At 42.7% G+C, this 21754-nt stretch overlaps 1 protein-coding gene across 4 annotated transcripts in view; it reads left to right on the top strand.

Moving 5' to 3' along the window:
- hspbap1 (hspb associated protein 1) overlaps positions 1-21754 on the top strand; it is an 82234-nt gene that overhangs the window by 19360 nt on the left and 41120 nt on the right. For all 4 annotated transcript variants that reach the window (XM_078552624.1, XM_078552626.1, XM_078552625.1 and 1 more), the window contains exons 3-4: positions 10523-10707; positions 17120-17256. In XM_078552624.1, coding sequence (XP_078408750.1) covers positions 10523-10707; positions 17120-17256 — 322 coding nt within the window. The remainder of the gene's footprint in view (positions 1-10522; positions 10708-17119; positions 17257-21754) is intronic.

Genomic DNA, 21754 nt, shown 5'->3' with positions numbered 1-21754 from the left:
CCCCTTTTTTCCATATTCATTTTTATTTGTTTGTTTATTTTTAAAATTTTCATTAATTTTTTTCCACTTATTTTCATTATTCTTATTTTAAAAATGTATTTCCATTTCCATTAATTGTTTTATCCCCAGCTTTTAGCCTATTTTCGATCTTTCTTTCCCTACCCCACCCCCACCAGGGCCATCTGTTACTTTCCAGAGTGCTTACCCTGGTCCGGCCATTATCACATTTTGCTTTCTTAGTGTCACCAATAGCACCTCCTTTAGCCAGTACAACCACCATTAACAACTCTTTGACCTTTTGTTTATGACATCTTTTGCCATCTCTCCTTTGCCTCCACCTATCGCTTGCCTTCTATCCAGCTTCACCTGTCCCACCCCCCTTAATCAGTATATATTTCACCACATCTCTACCTCCCTTTAGATCTGAAGAAGAGTCATACGGATTCGAAACGTTATCTCTGTCTCTCTCTCCATAGATGCTGCCAGACCTGCTGAGTTTTTCCAGCAGTTTTTGTCTTCGTAGCTGGGAAAACTCCTCTTTTTAAAATACCGCCACGGGATCTTTTACGTTCATCTGAGGGGGAGGACTGTTGATGTACTGTCCCACCGAAAGACAGCATCACCGATAGTGCAGTATGCCCTCATTACTGGCACTGAGTGTGTCAGCCTAGATTTTGTGCTCAGATCTTTTGGCTGGGACCTGAATCTACAGCCTTCTGACTCGAGCAGCAGTGCTGCACACAGAGCTACAACTAACACCGTATCTTGTTAATGAGTTGAAGTGTTTGTTTTTCTTTTCTGTCTCTCTTTATCCCCTCGTCCCAGTTACCTCCCTTCTCAGAGCATTCTAATCCATCAGCAGTTTTGCCAGTTAAGACTGGAAGATCATTAGCTAGACTGCTGCATCCGTTTTTCCTATTATAAGATTTCTTATTGATAACAAGGAACAGTTGCTCGAAATCTGAAATAGAAACTGAAAATATTGGAAATGCACAACACGTCTTTCAGTTTCTTTGTAATAATAGATTAATGGTTTGGTTATGGACCCTTCATCAGAACTGGAAATTTCAAAGTTAAGAGAAGCTGCGATTGTTCTCCTTAGAGCAGAGAAAGCCAAGGTGATGGAGCAAGTTGAAAGAAACTGTAACTTTCAAGAGAATTTCATATATACTTGAAGGGAAAATATTTACAGGGCTATGGGCTGACTAATTGGATGATTCTTTGCAGGAGCCAGCACTGATATGACAGAATGAATGGCCTCTTACTGTGCTGCACAATTCTAAGCAAGCCTTGCTCTCATGTTGTTCAATACTATATAAGGTGTTTATTTATTGCTCAATTTCAGTTTCTGGTAAAAGATCTATACCTGAAATGTCTTTTCTTTGTCAGATGCTGACAGGCCTACATTAGCAGCGTTTTATTATAGATTCCTTGTGTCCTTTTCAATCCCTTCTGCCCAAGAATGAATCTTATTGACAATCATACAGCAACATTTGCCTTATTTTTATGGTAGTACTTGTAGCCCAGCTGTTGTGGCATCTGAGCACGAATTAAATACAAGTGAGAAGCTCTAACAGTGAGTAGACTGATAGCAGGACGCAAAAACCAAAGATCGCTAAAAACAATTATAAACGTTGGTATGCCACCATGTTTCAACACATCCAGCGCTGAGAAAAGTGTCAACATTGAACACCAAATTTACGTCCGATCATTGAATCATACATCGCAGAAGGAGGCCATTTGATCTAGCATGCCTTTCCTCTTGCCTTTCCTGCCACCTCTTTGAAGGAACTCTCTAATTAGACCCACTTCCCTGTCCTTTTCCTAAAGTGCTTCAGTTTTTTTTCCCATTTAAGTGTTTAACCAATTCCCTTTTGGGTTTTTAAGAATGTCCTCTTGTATGTTGATGCAGTCCTCTGCATTAACCCAATTTGGTGCCACTGCAAATTTTGGAATTGCACTTTTGTGATCCCAGCACCAATCCCCGTGGAACACCACCTCCCACCTTTTGCCAGTCTGAGTGACTACCCTTCACCCCTACTCTCTGTTTCCTATTTTGTAGCTACCTTCCTATCCATTCTGCGAACTGCCCCCTGAATTCACATGTTCTAGTCTTAGTCATTAGATTGCTACATAGCCCCTTATGACAGACCTTTTGAAAATCCAAATATATTGTGTCTGCAATGTTATATTAGTATCTAACAACAACTTATATTTATGTAGTACCCTCAAAGTACAACATTTCAAGATGCCTGAGAGGAGCATTATTGGATAAAATTTGACATTGAGCTAAATAAGGTGATATTGGGAACGGTGAAGTAAGAATTAAAGGGCATTTCCAAGGAATGGAGAAAGATAGAGAGGCAGGTTTTGGGAGGGAATTCCAAAGGTTGAGGCTGAGACAGCTGAAGGCACGGCCAGCAGTGTTGGAGCAATGAAAATCGGGGATATGCAAGAGGGCAGAATTGGAGCAGCGAGGTAGGGCTGGAGAAAGTTACCGTCATGCAGACAGGGGGAGGCCATAGAGGGATTTTAAAATTGAGACATTGCCGGATGATGTTGTTCAATGAGTACAGGGGTGATAGGATGAACTTGGGAGGAGGAGGAAATTGCTGTGAGTGTTTTTACTAGAGAGTAATTCCTTCTCCTTCACATATGCTTCCCCTGTTAAATTTTCTTGCTTTTGCTGTGGCGGAGACAGACGTCTTGTGTCTGTACTTCCTCCTTGAACTTTTCTGGTCAGACAGGTTAAAGGGGGCAGTCTGTATGTGTCCCTCAGTAGCACTGTTGGCTTCAATGGGAGGTAGCACTTTTGCTTTGAGGAGGATGAGATTCAAATCCTGGAGCCACGAGAATACAACACTGCTCTGTGAGCAGTGGATTGGGTTACATTCCAACTTTGGCGAGACTGTAGAACAAAGCAGCCTTTATTCCTCTATCTCCATTGATTCGCTGGTTCAGTTTTGCTGCTTTCCTTTAGAGTCTGACCCTCTGTGGATTGTTGCGCTCTTTCCTGTCCCGTTGACTGACTGTGTTATTTTACCTGCTGTGCACATCACTCCTTTTTTTTAAAGGATTAACAATCCCTCTGATTAAAGTTCAAGTGACTATTTTTGGCAGCTGGAACTTAAGTGGAAAATCTCCTGAACAAATAACAAATAATATATTTTTAATCATTTCTGCAGCACAATGTGAAACTTTGATTGCCAGTGGTTAACAGGGAAAGTGAGTGCAGTGACGCTACCTTTGGTCAAAGTCCTCTTTTATAGAAGAAAATCATGAGAAATTTCCTAGACTCCTTTTTTTTTCCCTGAACGTCAATTTCAGCACTGGAGACCATTCATCCTGCTTGGGCTTTCTGCTGCTATCAGTTACAGGGGATGTCTGAGAATGGCTGCTTTTCAAATGGTGGGGTGTAGGGGTGGCGGTGGTGGATGGGAGACATGGTGTTGATTGCTTCATGCCTGTTTATACCCTGGATTCATCAGGCGTGTGACTATAGGCTGGGACTGCTAATTGGGGCTTAGCAACAGTTTTCAAGGCAAGGGGGAGTTGTCCCCTTCCCATCCCCACTGTTTGTTGTTTAGCTGGTCTCCAGTGCAAAGGGCAGTTATCTGTAATTGCTGTTGTCAGAGTGGACCAACAAAGAGGGGAACTCTACCTAGGTTCTACAGGCTAGTGCTAAAATTAATGTTTCTCTCCTTTGAGAAGAGTTGAAATATTGGGGAGAAGGAGCATTTTCTTCTATAAAAATGGAGACTGGTCTTAGGAAAATGTGCACATCCTTGCGCATCTTTTTCTTTTTAGAAAGTGGAAACCCGTGGCCTCCATTTTTGCTCTTGAGGTTTTCTGATGTGCGCATCCTCTGTGCCCAAAGGGAGCCCTTGTATAGTTGGCTGCTTGCAATCATATAGATGTTGCCTTGGGCCTCTCTCTGGTGAGCTGTTTGGATTCCATATTTGATGTCTTTCTCCAGTGGCCTAGCTGGGGATGGAAACCTCTTTGTGGAGAGTAACGAGATGGGACTAGGGTTGCGGACATTTGGTTTGACGTATTGCTGGAGGTTCCATCACTTCACCTCTTCCCTCCAATTTCCCCTGCTTGTCCCACCTGCAACGTTCTCATAGTGATTCTCATAGTGTCATGCTTGGCAAGCGAGCAGACTGTTACCCGATTGGATGTTTCTCGATTGTCTGCCAAACAGCATTTTTCTAACTAATAAACAAAAGAGAAAACTTTAATGACGCTCTGGCTTTTCTCCTTGGTTGGCCTGGAGATTAGTCATCCATTTCTGGAGACTCTGAGACATTCCTGGAGAGTTGGCAACCCTGATGGGAATGTGCATTACTATTTATTGGAGTTCCACTGGGAATTAAACTTAGTTGAAGACTAAAGAACTGAGATGAACTGGCAGTGCAAAATACGCCAAATTAGAAAGAGGTAGGAGGGCAGATGAGTAAACCGGAGAGCAGTGATTAGGGGATACCACTTGTAGTTTTAAAAGCTAATGGCTTTTTGAAGGAAGGATTGATTTGAGGGTGTTTAGGAGTTGCGCAGTTATGAAATTTTCTAGCAACATACTGTGCTCAACTGTCTACATGAACTTTTCAACTTCTTCACGCAGCTGTATAAACAGTGAGGTTGTGTCCAAATGATGAATTTGTGACTTGGTTGCAGCATCAGAAAAGCGATAAGCCCTGTTCTGCAGAGAAGGGAAGCTGAACTTCGCCTGCGCTTCACCTCCAGTTTAATTTCCAGTCCCCTCTGAATATCAGGCCTTGCTTCCTGTGTGGCCGCGGAGTCATTTTGTCCATATTCTTCCCTTTGCTCCATTGCATTAAGGAAGAAAAGAGACTTGTATTTTATGTGCCTGTCTTGATCTCAAGGCATTCCAAAGCACTTTACAGCCAACAAAGCACTTTTTGTCGCTTAATCACTGTTGTAATGTAGGAAACAAAGTGCCCAATTTGTGTGTAGCCAGATCCCACAAACAGGAATGACCAGATAAACTGTTTTAGTGACTTAGATTGAGGGCTAAATATTGGCCAGAAGACTGGGGTGGGGGGAATTCCCTTGATCATCTTTGAAACAGTGCCAAGTGATTTTTTATATCCATTTGAGAGGACATATTGTGCCTCAGTTTTTGATTTGATCAGAAAGAATGCACCTCTGACAGTGCAGCACTTCCTCAGTACTGCACTGAAGTGTCAGCCTAGAATTTTGTGCTCAAGACTTTGGAGTAAGACTTGAACCCACAACCTCTGACTCAGAGGTGAGAGTGCTGCCGACTAAGTATTGATAGATTTAACCGTGGTAATTTGCTCTTGTGGAAGAAACAGTCAGCATGTGAATTATACCAAAGCACATTTAACGGCTTTATTGAGACAGGATTTGTTTCTCCAAATCACTTTAGAAATTGTACAATGTGACCTTTTCGAGGAAGTTAGTTACATCTCATCAGCAGCAGTCACCATTAGAACTTGGGTCATTTGTAATATTTTCATTAGCCTTTTATGCTAAATTCTGATGGAACCACTGACCCTTCAGCTTCACTTTTGGTTCAACTGTCTTTAAACCGTTGTCAAGGTTACGGGCTGTATTGTGATGCATGTAGACCATTGTAATCTAATTTAATACTGATTACTGCATTAAAATTTTCACACAGATTTTTAATTTTCTACACAGACTGGTGAAGCAGAGCAGCTCAGGTATTAGATGCAATAAATTCCTAGAATGTGTTCAAGGCTGAATTAAAAAGAAAACTTTCATGGGATGTGGGTGTCACTGCAAGATCAGCATTTATTGCTTATCCCTAATTGCCCTTGAGAAGGTGGTAAAACACTTTCTTGAATGCAAACGAGTGGGTTGTTAGGCCATTTCAGAGGGCAGGTAAGAGAGAACTGCAATGTTGAGGGCCTTTTTTCCATCTTTCATGGGATGTGGGTGTCACTGGCCAGGTCAGCATTTTGTTGCCCATTCCTAATTACCTTGAGAAGGTGGTGGTGAGCTGCCTTCTTGAACCGCTGCAGTCCATGTGGTGTAGGTACACCTACAGTGCTGTTAGGAAGGGAGTTCCAGGATTTTGACCCAGCGTCAGTGAAGGAACGGCGATATGGTTCCAAGCCAGGGTGGTGTGTGGCTTGGAGGGGAGCTTGCAGGTGGTGGTGTTCCCATGTGTCTGCTGCCCTTGTCATAGAGTCATAGAAAGCGTACGGCACAAAAAGAGGCCGCTTGACTCATTGTGTCTGCGCTGATTGAAAAGCGAGCCACCCAGCCTAATTCCACTTTCCAGCATTGTCCTATGAGATGGTAGAGGTTTGTGGGTGTGGAAAGAGCACCGGTGAGTTGCTGCATGAGTCTTGTGTATAGTACCCACTGTTGCCACTGTATGTCAGCGATGGAGGGAGTGAATGTTTGTTGATGGAGTGCCGCTCAAGTGGGCTGCTTTATCCGATGGTATCGAGCTGCTTGAATGTTGTTGGAGCTGCACTCATCCAAGCTAATGGAGAGTATTCCATCACACTCCTGACTTCTGCTTTGTAGATGGTGGACAGGCTTTGGAGAGTCAGGAGGTGAGTTATTCACCTCAGAATTCCTACCTCTGGCCTTCTCATGTAGCTGCACTATTTATAAGGCTGGTGTCAGAGATGGTAATGCTATTGAATGTCAAGGGGAGATGGTTAGATTCTCTCCTTATTCTTTAATGGAATATGGGCATCGCCAGCATTTGTTGCCTGTCCCTAATTGCCCTTGACCTGAGTGGCTTGCTGTGCCATTGCAAGAAGGCAGTTAAGAGTCAACCACATTGTTGTGGGTCTGGAGTCACATGTAGGCCAGATCAAGTAAGGATGATGGATATCCTTCCCTAAAGGGCATTAGTGAACCAGATGGGTTTTTTCAACAATCGATGATAGTTTCATGGTCACCATTATTGAGATGAGCTTTCAATTCCAGATTTCATTAATTGAATTTAATCCCACCAACCACTGTGGTGGGATTTGAACCCATGTCCCCAGAGCATTAGACTAGGCTTCTGGAATACTAGTACAGTGACATTACCACCATGCCAGTGTCTCCAGTGGAGATCGTCATTACACGCCACTTGTATGGCGCGAATGTTACTTCCACTTATCAGCCCAAACTTGAATGTTATCCAGGTCTTCCTGCCTTCTGGCACACACTGCTTCAGTATGTGAGGAGTTGTGAATGGAACAGAATGTGTGTAATCATCAACGGACTTCCCACTTCTGACCATATAATGGAAGGGAGATCATTGATGAAGCAGTTGAAGATGGTTGGGCCTAAGGCACTACCCTGAGGAACTCCTGCAGTGATGTCCTGGAGCTGAGATGATTGACCTCCAACAACCGCAACCATCTTCCTTTGTGCTCGGTATGACACTAACCAATGGAGAGTTTCCCCCCTCATTCCCATTGACTCAGCATCGGTGAGCAAGTTTTTGCTGGAGCCACATATAGGCCAGACCTAGTAAGGATGGCAGGTTTCCTTCCAGGAAGGGCATTAGTGAAGTAGATTGGTTTTTAACAACCATGTGGCAATTTCATGACCATTATTACTGATATTGACTTTTTATTCTAGATTTGTTTTATTTAATTAAATAATTGAATTTAAATTCCACAGCTACTGTGATAGGATTTGGACTTATGTCTGAAGATCATTCGTCCAAGCCTCTGGATTACTAGTATCATAACCACTATGCTATTGTATCTCTTCTGAACTGACGGGTCATACTCGATTTAATGATTGAGTGACAAATCAGAATTATTTGACAATCTGACAGTAAAGGAACCTCTTTCAAATCGTGACAATATATTTTTGAGTTTCACATTGTGTTTTGAGAAGGGAAAGGTTTTAGATTTGAACAAGGCAAACATTGAAGGATAAAAAATAAATTGACCAGAGTTAATTATTTAAAATGTAAGGGAGGTAATTTCCTAGCCATGAATCATACCGGTAGGAAATACCTTGTATTTGTACAGCATTTGTTATCTCTCAGCCCTGTAAACATGTTTCATGTATGATGAATTATTTTGATGTGCAGTCAATGCTATTATGCTTGTGAACCAGCAGCTGTTTTGTGCACAGTAAGATCCCATAAACAGCAATAAGCTGAAGACAGTTGACCTATTTTTTGGTGGTGGTTGAAGAAGCATTGTTGACCCAGACTTTAGGAGAATTTCCTGCCATTCTACAGATAGAACCTTGTGATCTTTAATGTCGACCTGAACCATTGGAGACAGGTGGAACCTTGGTTTAATATCTCATTCAGCATTGGCAACTTGGGCAGTGCAGCAGTCCCTCAGTACTGCACTGGACTGTCAGTATTTTGTGCTGAAATGTTGCAGCACTTGAACCATCAACCTTCTGAGATTGAGAGAGTGAGGGCGCAAGCAAGTGAATCAAACAGGTACTGATGCTAAGCATAGCTACTCACTAATTCATGGGTTTCTGTTAACAGCCACAGGTCACCGAAGGACAATTGTAGACCTACCTTGTCCTTTAAGGAAGTAATGAATTAGGGGACACAATTATGTGCCATAATGCAGTATAACCTTGATAACGGTTAATATTATGAGGAAAAAGATGATTTGTGTTATACATTAGTTGTAACAGAATTTGTAGGGAATGTCTAATAAAAACACAATGATCCTTGAGTATAACTACAGTTGATGAGGCGTATCTCCTTTAGTAAAGGGCTATGACCTGAATAATGCATAAAATAAAACTATTTCTCAATGTATTATTGATGCCATTTGCTCGGTGCATGTTATTCAGTGTAAACAGGTTAAGAAGCTTGGCTAATAAAACTGCACTAAACAAAAAATGTATTAACTGATATGGAAGAAGCTTAAATAAAGCCTGTACATATAGTTATATATCAAGTTACTTCATCAATGTCTTTACAGTAACTGAGATCTCCGACCCATTGAAGGAAAAAGCTGGGCTGCAATTTTCACTGGGTTCAACAGATACCAGGAGCAACAACATATTAATTGTGGCAAATGGTTTTATTTAAATTGTTTTCTTGTGAATTTTGTACTCATCAAAGTGTGGGATATAAATGCTGGGGAAATGAATTTTTTCTATGCTGAGCACTCATTTTCCGCATTTAGAGGTCAGCTATAGCATCGGTTAGGCGCAGAATGTGCTGCGGATCCAACCCCAAAAGTGTGTTCCTTATTCCACCAGAGTACCTGTAACATTTTTGATTAACAGCCATCCTGTGAGCTCTTTGAATGAGATTGGCAATTTAATACTCATGAGTGCAGAGTTAGAGAGAGTTGTTTGCGGTGGTACCATGTTCACTGGGGACTGAACTGAGATTGCTCATTTCACTGTTTGGCCACAACCGGCTTTACCTCTTATTTGGTGTTGTGTTTTTTAAAAAAAATATATTAAATTTGGATGCTAATTAAATTTCACATCAATAATTTGCCATTCTTTCTATGAATGGCACCATGGAATGGTTAGACAATGATATTTCAGCTTGCTGCAGCATTAACTGTCGCTTGTTTAACAAGTGTAAATTTTTGTGTGTTAACATCACAAATAATCCTGAGAAATGTCTGTTTGGGAAGGACTCTGATCTATTTAAATCTGTATGCCTTTGTTGACCTCTCTTTCTGTAACATTCAGACTGCCTTTTAAATAGTTTCATATCAACAGACCCAAGGGTATTTTTTGTAATGTGGCTCACTTTTCTATTTTAATGATGCAAAGCACATTTTCACCTACCTCTTTCCAAATGTTAAGTATTCTGCTGCTAATGTGCAGGCTGAAGTCTGAGCACTGTTGTTTAATAACCTTCTGCTCCAGATACTAAAGAACATTAACTGATGATTTTTTTTTTTGATGGGGAGAGAGTTTAAGATGTGCTACAGGACATAATATATCAGAAAAACAATGGTAGTTTGACACCATAAACATTACTGGTTTGACATGGTTGTTGAATGATGTCTTGTGTTCCAGAAGGTTGGGTGTATTTAAGCGTGGAAACAATACTTCAGTGAGCGAGTGATCAATCTAAGTAAAAAATGCCATCATAAGATGATATAAGTGTTAGTATTAATTAATTCAAACGCAAAGCAGGTAGATTTCTTACAGAAAATAACATTTTGGGGTGCAGTATATGAGTAATTTGAGACATGACCTCGTAAGTATAACCTGCCTGCAGTAACAGTGGTTTTGAATGTAAGGTTCCCAATGTTCTTTGCCATGGGAGTTATTCTTGCGTTTGGATTGGATCTGTTATAGTCTAATCAATAGCAATTTATTATTATGATTTGTCAACAATTTTCATTATCATTTTATCATGTGAATACCAGAATGGTAGAATGAGAACTGGATGAACCTTGGTTTTTCATTGTCTATCAATTCCTATTTCATTGAGGTAAAAATGGCACATTATATGCAAATACAGTGCACAAAAATACTCATAAAACTAGGGTAGGGCTACTTTCCTGTACATAGCTCAGTCACCTTAAATGTTTGTCTTCCCTAGTTCCTCAGTTTGAAACACACTGTGAGTATGTACAGGCCACACTGCAGGAGTTCTTAGTCTGGCTTCATGGTGGATCCGATGTCTCAGCTGGACTGTTCGCTGCTTTCCCTCGGTCTCTGTATTGGGCCTATGCTGACTACAAGTATATCGCCATGACCTTTGAAGAGAAAGCCGAGGTCTTTCAGGTAACCAAACAGTTCAAAATGCGTTCAGACCAAACTTGTCTTCGCTAGATGTCCAAAAATTCTCTGCAAAGTTATAAACCCACAACAAAACATTTTGTTAATCAGAAGTGAATAGTACTTAGTTTTAATAAAATATCAGCTTTTTTGGATGAGATGTTAAACTGATTCCCCAGATACTTTGTCATCTGGACATAACAGATCCCACTGCACTATTTCAAAGAAGACCAGGTGAGCTCTCTCTGGTGTTGTAGCTGATATTTATCCTGTAATCAATATCGCTAAAAACAGATTATCTGGTTATTATTACATTGCTGTTTGTAGGACCATGCTGTGTGCAAATTGACTACAATGTTTTCCACATTACAACAGTGACTTCAAATGTACTTCATGGGCTTCAGAATGGTTTGGGATGTCCTGAATTTGTGGAAAGTGCAATATAAATGCAGGTTTTTCTTTAAGAGTAAAAAAATTATTACCAAATATTGGTTGAGACTCCTCCATTTTAAAAAAAAACACTCCTGCTTGTAATGGATTATGTTCTTGGTTTCTGTCCTGCTTTTCACAGTGCACACTGGATTAAATTTATTCGCTTAGAGAAAATGTTTCTGTCTGGTTATATATACATTGGGACAGACCAGAAACCAAGTATAGTCCAGGAAAGTCTTGATATGTAAGTGTTTGGTGCTGTTATTGTTGGATGAGACATGATTTATCAATCATCCACTGTTTTTGATTAATCTGTTTCCCCAGGAAGTGGTTAAGCTGTCCAATTCCTGTTGATCTTTCCAAGGGTTATGTAGAAGCATTTTACTGGTAACCATCATTATGTTTGAGAGATACAATTTTAACAATTCCTTTGTTGCAATTCAACAACAGAGACTGGCTTCCTCAAAGCCATCAGTTTGTTGCAAACGAGAGATGACTTTGTGGCAGATCGGCAGGCAATGAACTGGTGTGTAAAGTTATCAGAAACCATATTCTGAAGATTCACATTGAGCAGCTTCCATTATTTTCTGTTTCCGAATTCTATAGGGCAAAAGTGTGTGTTTGTGTGTGTCTCTTGCACCACTGTCTGATGCACCTTTTTCAAAGTTAAGAAAATGATGTGATGTCAAATGATGTAACCTGTAAACCAAAACACGGTGATAACGGTTCAACCCCTGGGCTCACCATAATTACCTTAATATTGGACATGTAAAGACACAGTGCGATATTTGAGCATGAGAACTAATTTACATGATTTTTCTGTAGCATTGAACCCAAGGAAAAGAGCTAACTTAAAGAAAAAACCCAAAACATTACAAGCACACAAAAAAATGCAATAGTTGCTCACTGCAATGCCTTCTAATACAATGTATATTTATCAATAGAAAAAACATAAAAAGAAGATTGACTGCAGCGAAAAGAAGACTTGCATTTATATAGTCTTCCATGACCTCAAACCATCCCAAAGTCAATGAGAAATTTCTGAAATGTAGCCTCTGTTATAACGCAGGAAACCTGTTTGTTCTAACATTCCCTTTTACAAAATTTGCATTTAATGACATGAACTTTTCTGAATATATTGTTTTAATTATTCTTGATTAGTGCTTGATCAGGGATCAGTGCTGGGCCACAATTATTTACAATATATATTAATGATTTGGATGAGGGAAGTGAATGTACCATCACCAAGATTACGGATGACACAAAAATAGGTGGGAAGGCAAGTGGTGAGGATGACGCAAAAAGTCTACAGAGGGGTATTGATAGGTTAAATGAGTGGGCAAACACTTGGCAGATAGAATATAATGTGGGAAAATGGGAGGCTATGCACTTTGCCAGGAAGAATAAAGGAGCCGAATATTATTTAAATGGAGAAAGACTGAAGAAAGCTGCAGCACAGAGGGATTTGCGGGTCCTCATGTATGAATCACAAAAAGCTAGCATACAAATTCTGCAGGTTATAGGGAAGGCAAATGGAATGTTGGCCTTTATTTCAAAAGGAATGAACTATTAAAATAGGGAAGTCTTGCTAAAACTATACAAGGCACTAGTTAGACCACACCTAGAATACTGGGAACAATTTTGGTCCCCTTATCTAAGGAAAGATATACTGGCATTGGAGACAGTCCAGAGAAGGTTCACGAGGTTGGTCCCGGGTATGGAGGGATTTTTTAATGAGGAGAGATTGTGTAGGTTGGGCCTGTACTCATTGAAGTTTAGAAGAATGAGAGGTGACCTTTTTGAAACATGTAAGATTCTTAGGGGGTTTGACAGGGTAGATGCTGAGAGGTTGTTTCCCTTTGTGGGAGAGTCTAGAATCAGAGGGCATAATCTCAGAGTAAGGGGTCGCCCATTTAAAACAGAGATGAGGAGGAATTTCTTCTCTCAGAGGGTAGTCAATCTGTGGAATTCTTTACCGCAGAGGGCTGTAGAGGCTGGGTTGTTAAGTATACCCAAGGCTGAGATAGACAACTTTTTAATCAGTAGGGGAGTCGAGGGTTATGGGGAAAAGGCAGGAAAGTGGAGTTGCCATAATCTCATTGAATGGCAGAGCAGACTCAGTGGGCCGAATGGCCTACTTCTGCTCCTATGTCTTATGGTTAATATACAATGACAGCCCATGCAGCCATTTTGCTCTTAATAAGATTTTACCAACAACAGTAGGGTTTTTTTTTTGGTGATGCTGGTTAAGTGGCAGAATGCTGCCCAGAACACCAGGAAAACTCCATGTTCTCCTTTCTGAGGTGCCATAAGGTCTTTAACATCCACCAGAAACTATTGGGACAGCCAGGTTCGGCCTCAGTCTCAATTCCCATCTGAAGGATGGCACTTCCAACAGAGTGCCCTCTGTACTTTGAGGTCTCCACCTTTATGTGTGCTTAATGTCTTTGAGCCTGTTTTTGATTGACATCTCATGTTAAAATTTTGGCACTATTAACTTGTGCCTTTTTGTGTACCAGTGGAAGATGCGTTGAGTGGAGGAAGTGGCTAAAGAGAAGTGAACGATTGTCTGCCAGCCAAATCCGAAACTGCTGAAATGTTCTGCCAGGAAGGAGCTGTTTTAACAGATCTTCTAAGTTATTGATTTTAGCCATTCCCTGCCATTTACATTTGCCTTGTAGCTGGCCAAGCATTAACATACCCTTTGGGAGCCCAGCGGCACTACAACAGCTTATAAGCACTTTCAAAGTAGGGCAAAAGAAGGCACTGCGTGTGGTGCATTGCAGCACTGTCCTTCACTGCTTGCAGTCACATTGCAAACAGAAAAAAACAGTCATACAGCCAGCAGAGCATCAGCATGACATTAGTGATTGTATCAGATGCATGCATGCACACACTCACAGTGCCCTGCAGCCAACTGTTACCTCCCTCAGCTAAAAGAAGCTTAGTTAACTAGAAGGGAGCACTTAACATGCAAGCCATAAGCTGGATATGACGTATATCGAATTGCTCCTTGGAAGCAATGTGGAAATGGTCTTTCATTTTTAGGACCTTATTTGCATAGTTGTTCTGGTCAAATTTCTAGCATCTTTGTTACAATATGAAGAGCTGGCACTGGCATGATGGCCTGAATTGCCTCCTTTTGCAAAATTCTATTGCTTTGTTTGCTCATTCTGGGTTTCCACCGCATGACTTTGGAGGCCAGTAATGCTCAAGCTCATAGTGTGGGACTGGAACAATGTGTAGGGTCAGTGGTGGCAGGTTTCCTTCTCTGAACTAGCAGTGAACTGGTTGTGTGTTTAAGCATAGATATATTCTGGTGTCAGCCCACAAATTAATTACAATTCACAACGCGTCTTGGTGTAGATTGAACTCACGATCTCCACGTCACTAGTCTAGTACCAGACCCACTGCAGTATTGAACTATAGCAATAAACCCCAAAACACAGCCAGAGGCTAGTAACTTTTATTCTGTGGCTGTTGCAATGTGAATAAGGTCTATGTCCAGCTGCTACAGGGAGTTTCATTAGAGACATTGTGCTAGCTTTTGATAAATCCCTTTGCCAAAATTTTAAGCTTTGTTTTCATTGATGCATGTCTTCCTGGTACATTTAGTCCCGTGTGTCACTTTGAATGAATTGCCAACAGAAATTAAAAGCAAACTTAAGAACAGGGAAGCCAGCTCTTCATTACTGATTGCTAAAAGTTATAAATTAACATAATTTCATCCTGCTCAATGTTAGAATAGTTAAGTTATTGCCAGCTATAAATTTCTATCAGGGAACATGGACTGTACAATTTTGTTGCATATCATATATTTGCAGTCAAAGTGCTTTGCTGCTGGATTATTGCTCCCATTACATTGAGTAAATGTCTTAGAAAAGTCAGAGGAAGAGGATTGTTTTTTTTCAAAGAAGATTGCAATCATCTATCTACTGATGTTTATCAGATTTAGATCCCAAATAAAAAAACTTAGAAAATGAAACTGAAGCAGTGCTAGGAAGATAATTTGTTATGTTCAAACAGTATTCTATCACCTTTCTTGGTTTCATCCTATAGTCAGAGCACCTCCCATTGCATGTAGAGTGATAGGAAATTATCTGGATGTTGTTGAAGGTCCACAAGGCATCCCCTATGAGCATTCTTCGAATCACAGATCCATGTACGTTTTTTTTTAATCTGTCTCTTCTGCTTCTCTCAGGAAATTACCTGGCTGGAAGGCTAGGAGGGAGGTGAGGTGGGGAGGGAAGAAGTGTTTAGCCATCACGGTCTGGCCAACCTAGTGTGGGGAAAGCTTGAGAGATCCATTCAATGAAAGCAAAATACTGCGGATGCTGAAAATCTGAAATAAAAACAGAAAATGCTGGAAATGCTCATCCGGCCAGGCAACATTTGTAGAGAGAGAAAAACAGAGTGCATGTGTCAGGTCGATGATCTTTCACCTGAGGATGAAACGTTAACACTTTCTCTCTCCACAGATGCTGCCTAACCTGCTAAGCACTTTCAGCATTTTCTGTTGATGTCTTTTCCTGCCTGTGAATTGTTGATATGGACTGATATGGCACAGAAGAAATTTATTAGCTCGTTGTACCTTTGCTGGCTCTTTGCAAGAACTACCCAATTAATCCCACTTCTGCCAATAGCCCTGAATTTTTTTCCACTTCGAGTATATATCTCCTTCCCTTTTGAAAGTTGACATTGCATCTGTTCCCACCACCATTTTAGATGCTGCATCCTAGATCATTATAATTCGCTGTATTTTTTAAAAAAATTCTCCCCGCCTCCCCCTCTGATTTGTTTGCAAATTACATTAAATCTGTTTCCTCTGCTTTACGGACCCTCCTGCCACTGGAAACAATTTGACACTTGAATTGACCAACAAGTTTCATAAGTAGAGGGGTGGAATCTCGCTATTCTCTTGCAGAGGAGCCTGGAATTGGAAAGGAAAGAGCCCATGTGTTTGATGTGAGGAATGGGTTAAGAAAAAAATTCAAGTACTTTGAAAACACACAGCATCTGGCACGAGCCCGGACTATTAACGAGAAGTAACCAACACATGATCTCATGCAGCTGGCAACAATCGGGTTGTGATCAGTCCTAGATGACATCAACATATTACACTTAACAAATTGGTTTGTGTAATTTCCCTCAAGACTGGCTTGTTAACAGGCAGAAGATTCCAGCTTTTAATTTAGACATAATGTAGGTGACAAAATGGATTTTGGTAATAAGATGCAGTGAAATGTGCAATATTGGTGACACAAATTCCTTTAGAAAAAGGAGAAATGGACAGTGGAATACAGACAGGGAAGGAGACAAAACGCCTGGTCAAATATTGTTTGTGCCTTGGAGAACTGGGTGGTGCACTGATTAGTTCATTGTATTTTCACTTGTAATTGGGCTCAAATCAAGGCCATACTAATGGAATAAACATATCCTTTATCCATCCAGCTGTAAGAGCCTGCTATAAATCAGGTTAGGGTCAGTGTGACTCTGTGAAGTAATGAGAGAGAGCCAGTAAACAGCAAGGAAAAGTGGAGGACCTGTTATTTTTGAGTGACTATTAAAAAGAAAGAATTGCATTTATATCGTGCCTTTCACAACCTCAATGTCCTAATACACTTTACAGCCAATGAAGTACCTTTTGAAGTGTATCACTGCTGTAAAGTAAGAAACTGTCAATTTGCACACAGCAAGCTCACACAAACAGCAATGCGATAATGACCAGATAACCTCTTTGTTTTAATTAGTGATGCTGATTGAGGAAAAATATTGGCCAGGAAACCAGGAGAACTCCTCTTCCCTACTTTGAAGTAGTGCTGGAGCATTTTTTTCACTCAGTTTAACGACTCATCCTACATGTCTTCTGAAGGTCAGATACAGAGTAGCATCAATGGAGACTGAGAGGAGTTGCGCAAGGAGACTGAGCAGAATGAAGGCTCGATAAACCAGTAATGGTGTACTAATGTGTGCATTTCTTTAGTAGGATGTAATCTGGTCTGACTTTGGGTTCCCGGGGAGAGATGGACGAGATAGCACACTGTGGATTGGCAGCGAAGCAGCAAACACACCCTGTCACCTTGATTCCTACGGATGCAATCTGGTGTTGCAAGTGCAAGGAAGGTATCACTAAATTTATTTTAGATGGCTTTCCCTTGATTACTATATTTACTTACCAATTCCCCCCTTCCCATATACTCATAATTTGCTGACTGAGATGACAGGGAAACAGTTTCCTCCTCCCCTCATCCCTCCCCAACCATTGCAACGCCTATTAACGGCAATTAAGAGGACCATCACCATGGTTTCCTCGGATAACTCAGTGGGTTTAAAAAAAAACTCTACATAGTTTGAAGGGCCTAGATTCAATTCCTGTTTGGTGCTAAATTAGCCAAACTTAGCCAGGGCCCTGGGTGGGAACTTACAGTTGGCCTCAGTGCTACAGAAGGGTAAAAAAATGAAAGATTTGCATTCATTTGGCACTTTTCAGAACCTACCAAAGTGCTCTCAACCAATAAAGTATTTTTGAAGTGTAGTGACTGTTGCAGTGTAGGAAACGTGCAGCCAATTTGCAAACAGCAAGATTCCACAGACAGCAATGTGACAATGGCCAAATGATCTGTTTTAAGAATTGATTTGAGGAACCAGGTGAGAGGCTAAGAGATTTTCTTTTTATGCAGAGGCGTGTTAGGATATCAAATTTCCCACTAGAAATAGTGGAAAGAGAATCCACAATAGCTTATAAAAATGAACTGATAAAGAGAATAGGTCTAAGTGGACAATTCTTTGAGAGAGACATACAGCACAGGAGCAACAGGCTGACTGGACTCCTTCTGTGCAGTAAGGTTCAATGATTCTAAACCCACACTGCCACTACATTTTTAGCAGGGTTTGGGGCATTGCCAGCAGCACTGAAGATCTATCTCTCCATAATCAGAGACTGGTGTTGGATTCTGTCCAGAGCCTGTTCACAATTTAAATTAACAAAATTATATGTACTAAACTAGTGCCAGTTTTCACCTGGTCAACCTATGAGGCAAGGTTTGTAGCTGTGCTAATTTTAACGCAAGCCAGTGTAAAACCAGAAGTTAATGTTTGTGCAGATTACCCCTTTCCTGCTACTTGCTACTTTAACTGATTTTTGAACTGGTGTATGTATGCAACTCTACGACCCACATTAAGTCCTGTTCACCCATCAATCCTGTGCTTGCTGATCTGCATTGGCTCCACTTAAGCAACACCATGGTTTTAAGATTCTCATCCTTGTTTTCAAATTCCTCCATGACCCTGCCCCCCCACCCCATCTCTGTAACCTCCTCCAGCTCTACAACCCTTCAAGATATCTGTACTCCTCTAATTCTGATCCCTCGAGCATCCCTGGCTTTGCCTTCAACTGCCTAGCTCCTAAATTTAGAAATTCCTTCCATAAACCTCAAAGCCGCTATACCTCTCATTCCTCCTTTAAGAAGCTCTTAAAACACAACTCTTTGACCAAGCTTTTGGCCATCTGCCCAAATATCGCCGTATGTGGCTCAGTGTAAAGGTTTGCTCTGTAAAACTTCTGTGAATCTCCTGCAGATGTTTTATTATGTTGAAGGTGTATTATAAATACAACTTGATGTTTATGTATTCTCCCAAAATTAAATAAATTTGACCTCATTGACAGCGCGATTATGATCTGAATGCAGTTCCATCCATGTTCTTGAAGGTATTCAGTGCGTCTAGGGGCAGAATTTTCCATTCTGGGACTAATTCCCATGGCGGGGGTGGGAACAGGAGTCCTTCCCGCCATGGAGGCTGGCGGGAATTTGCGCCATATCGTGGGCTGGATGGCGCATACCCCACTGTCATATCCGGGCGCCATGTTTAAAAGGCACCAGGGCATCAACCTACCCACTGTTCAAGGAGGAGATGGCCTGCCTTTCACAAGGAGTGGATTCAGTGAAGCCCCCCTGGAAGTCCTGCTGATTGAAGTGGAGCCCAGGCCGTCCTCTACCCACAGAATGGAAGGAGGAGGCTGAGCCAAAAGACCAACCTGACATGGGAGGAAGTCTAAAGGGTGGTCAGTGCCCATGGCCTCCATCAGAGGATTGCCCTGCAGTGCAGGAAACACATGAATGACCTCATCCACTCCGTCAGGGTAAGTGAACCATCAACTGCTCACACTCACCTCATTAAATGATAGAGGGGACATGGGCCTCAGTGGCAATTTGATAAGGTGATACCTCATAGACCCACTGCAGTCCATCTAGTCTGTAGTGGAGAGGCCACTGTGGGTCGCTGACCCTTCCACACAGTGAGCTGACGTGTTGTGAGGTGAGGGGGCAGGGAAGGGGCTCAGGCATTGAGGGCACCAGCAAGCGCCGCTAATGATATGCCTCTGTGAGCCTTATCTTTCTATCTGCATGGGCTCACCGCTCTGGAGGGTGCTACCCCAGAACCCTTGTGGACAACCTGCAGTGCATCAATCACATGGCACACAATCCAGTGGGTTATTTGTAAAATTGGAATCACGAGAATATACGTGAAACCCAATAGCTCTCAAACCCTTCTCTGTGCAGGAAAAGTTATGGCACAATAGGAGAGAGAGGGAGAGGACTGGAGGGGATTGGCCTGATCCCAAGAACCTGAACGACTCTGAGGGGTGGGCAGCCCTGCTGGCAGGGGAGGAACTTGGCTAAGCCTGCGGAAATGGAGAGGTCGGCCGGCATCCTGTAAGGATCCAGGCATGTCACATAGAATCTTAAGGGTCATGTGTTCCTGTATGTTGGAGCCAGCTCATGTAGTCATTCGCGCTCTCCTCTCATACCTACAGGTGCCAGCAGGAGTGGGGGGGCCAGGCAAGAGCATAAGCCCTGTCCAGCAGTCACACCAGCCCACAGAGGAGTGAGGAAGAAAATGCACCTGTAAAGGTGTCATAGCAGTTCACCTGCACCCTCCACCAACGCAGAGAGACACACCTTGGTGGATAATAGATGTAGTTCAAGAAAGGTCTCTCATTCTGGTGGTCACTGCACGGACATGTGTCCACAGCAGGAGGAGGTAGGGTCAACCACGCTCACGGGCATTCGGAGGACTGCTGAGGAAGAGGCATCTATGATATCCAAGTCCGATGACAAGTCTCTGGCGTTGCCCCTGTACAAGATGCTGGAGAGGCAGCAAGAGGTGGCGGAGGCCCTCAACAGAGTGACACGTGACGTGGAGGAGTCCATCTGCCTGCTCCCTGATGACCTGGTTCTGACCTGTGCACACTCGGAGGTCTCTATGGGGCGGCAGATGCCATGGAGAATTTGGTCCAGTAGATTCTGCCGGAGATGCGTGCAGACCTGCCCTCCATCGCTGTAGCCTTAGATGAGCTTTCGCGTGGCTATGTGAGAGGGGGATAGAGCACCTTGACCTCCCTCCAGATGTCTCTTCCCCACCAGGATTCAGGCAGGGCCCTCGGGCACCCAGCGGGAGGGGGAGAGGTTGTTGGACATCCATGGGCCTCCACTCAGGACACTGAGGCTGTCCGGCCCTTCGGAATCCCTGTTGCATGTAACCTGTTCAGCCTCGTCCTTTGTGACCGCAGCTGCCTCACAGCAGGACAGCCAAAGTAAGCCTCCAGGCATCGGGTCTCCAGAGGACAGCCGTCAAGGTCATCCAAGACAGTGGGGCAAAGTGGTCAGCAGGTGCCTCCACCCCTGCTGCAGATGCTGGGAAGTGGTGGGGAACGAAAGATTAAGAAGTTTTGATTTCCCATGTGGCTGCACGGGTGCACTATGATTGTTAATCGTATGACTCCTGTAAATATACTGCTGCTTGAAGATCCACCTCCTGGAAGGAGCTGCTGCTTTGAAGATCGAACTCCTGGAATCTGCTGGGCCGAGAAGATCCACGTGGTTGTTGCTCCGCCCAACCGTTGCAGCGTGTGGTGTTCCAGGGTCCACAGTCGCTGGAGGCCTCCATCCTGATCACCGCAGGCTGCCCCAACCCTCTCCAGGTAAAGTGCCGACATTTGCATGCCACATTGGTCCGGATGTGTTCTGGGGCAGCGTGAAAACCCGCTGGTGGTGGGTTTGATTGGGCAGGGTGGGGGAGGGGGGGGAACGATTCCGGTCAGGCCTTCGTCTGCATCCCATTAACGGGATGCCAAACGGTTTCAGGATGGCCTCTGGTAGGAGTGACAACACGCTGCGATGAGCGGGAGCGTATGTTCCTGCCGTCATTTCACGCCGCTGGAAAATCGACTTTTCTGCTCCCGCCACGTTGTTACCTCCCCACCCCCACCCCACGGCACCTGCCATTAAATCTGCCACAGAGGTGGGGGCGGGTTTGGTCTGGAAAATTACACCCCCGATTTAAAAAGACGTGACCAGAATTTTGAGGATCCATCTATCTGGAAAGCCTGAGGTTCTTTGGAACGGAAAGTGTAAGAGGAGACCTGAAGGAGGTTTTTAAAACTAGAAATGGCTTGAACAGGTGCAATCTTTATATAAAATAATTCACGAACTGTTGGTGTCACTAGCAAGTCCAGTATTTATTGGCCATCCCTAAATGTCCTTGAGAAGGTGGTGGTGAGCTGTCTTCTTGAACCGCTGTAGTCCATGTGGTGTCAAAAAACCTACAGTGCTGTTAGGAA

Source organism: Cetorhinus maximus, chromosome 11 (genome assembly GCF_964194155.1).
Source record: "Cetorhinus maximus chromosome 11, sCetMax3.hap1.1, whole genome shotgun sequence".
NCBI classification, from domain to species: Eukaryota; Metazoa; Chordata; class Chondrichthyes; order Lamniformes; family Cetorhinidae; genus Cetorhinus; species Cetorhinus maximus.
Note: the sequence above shows the minus strand (reverse complement) of the source record. Positions and strands in the feature narration are given on the sequence as shown.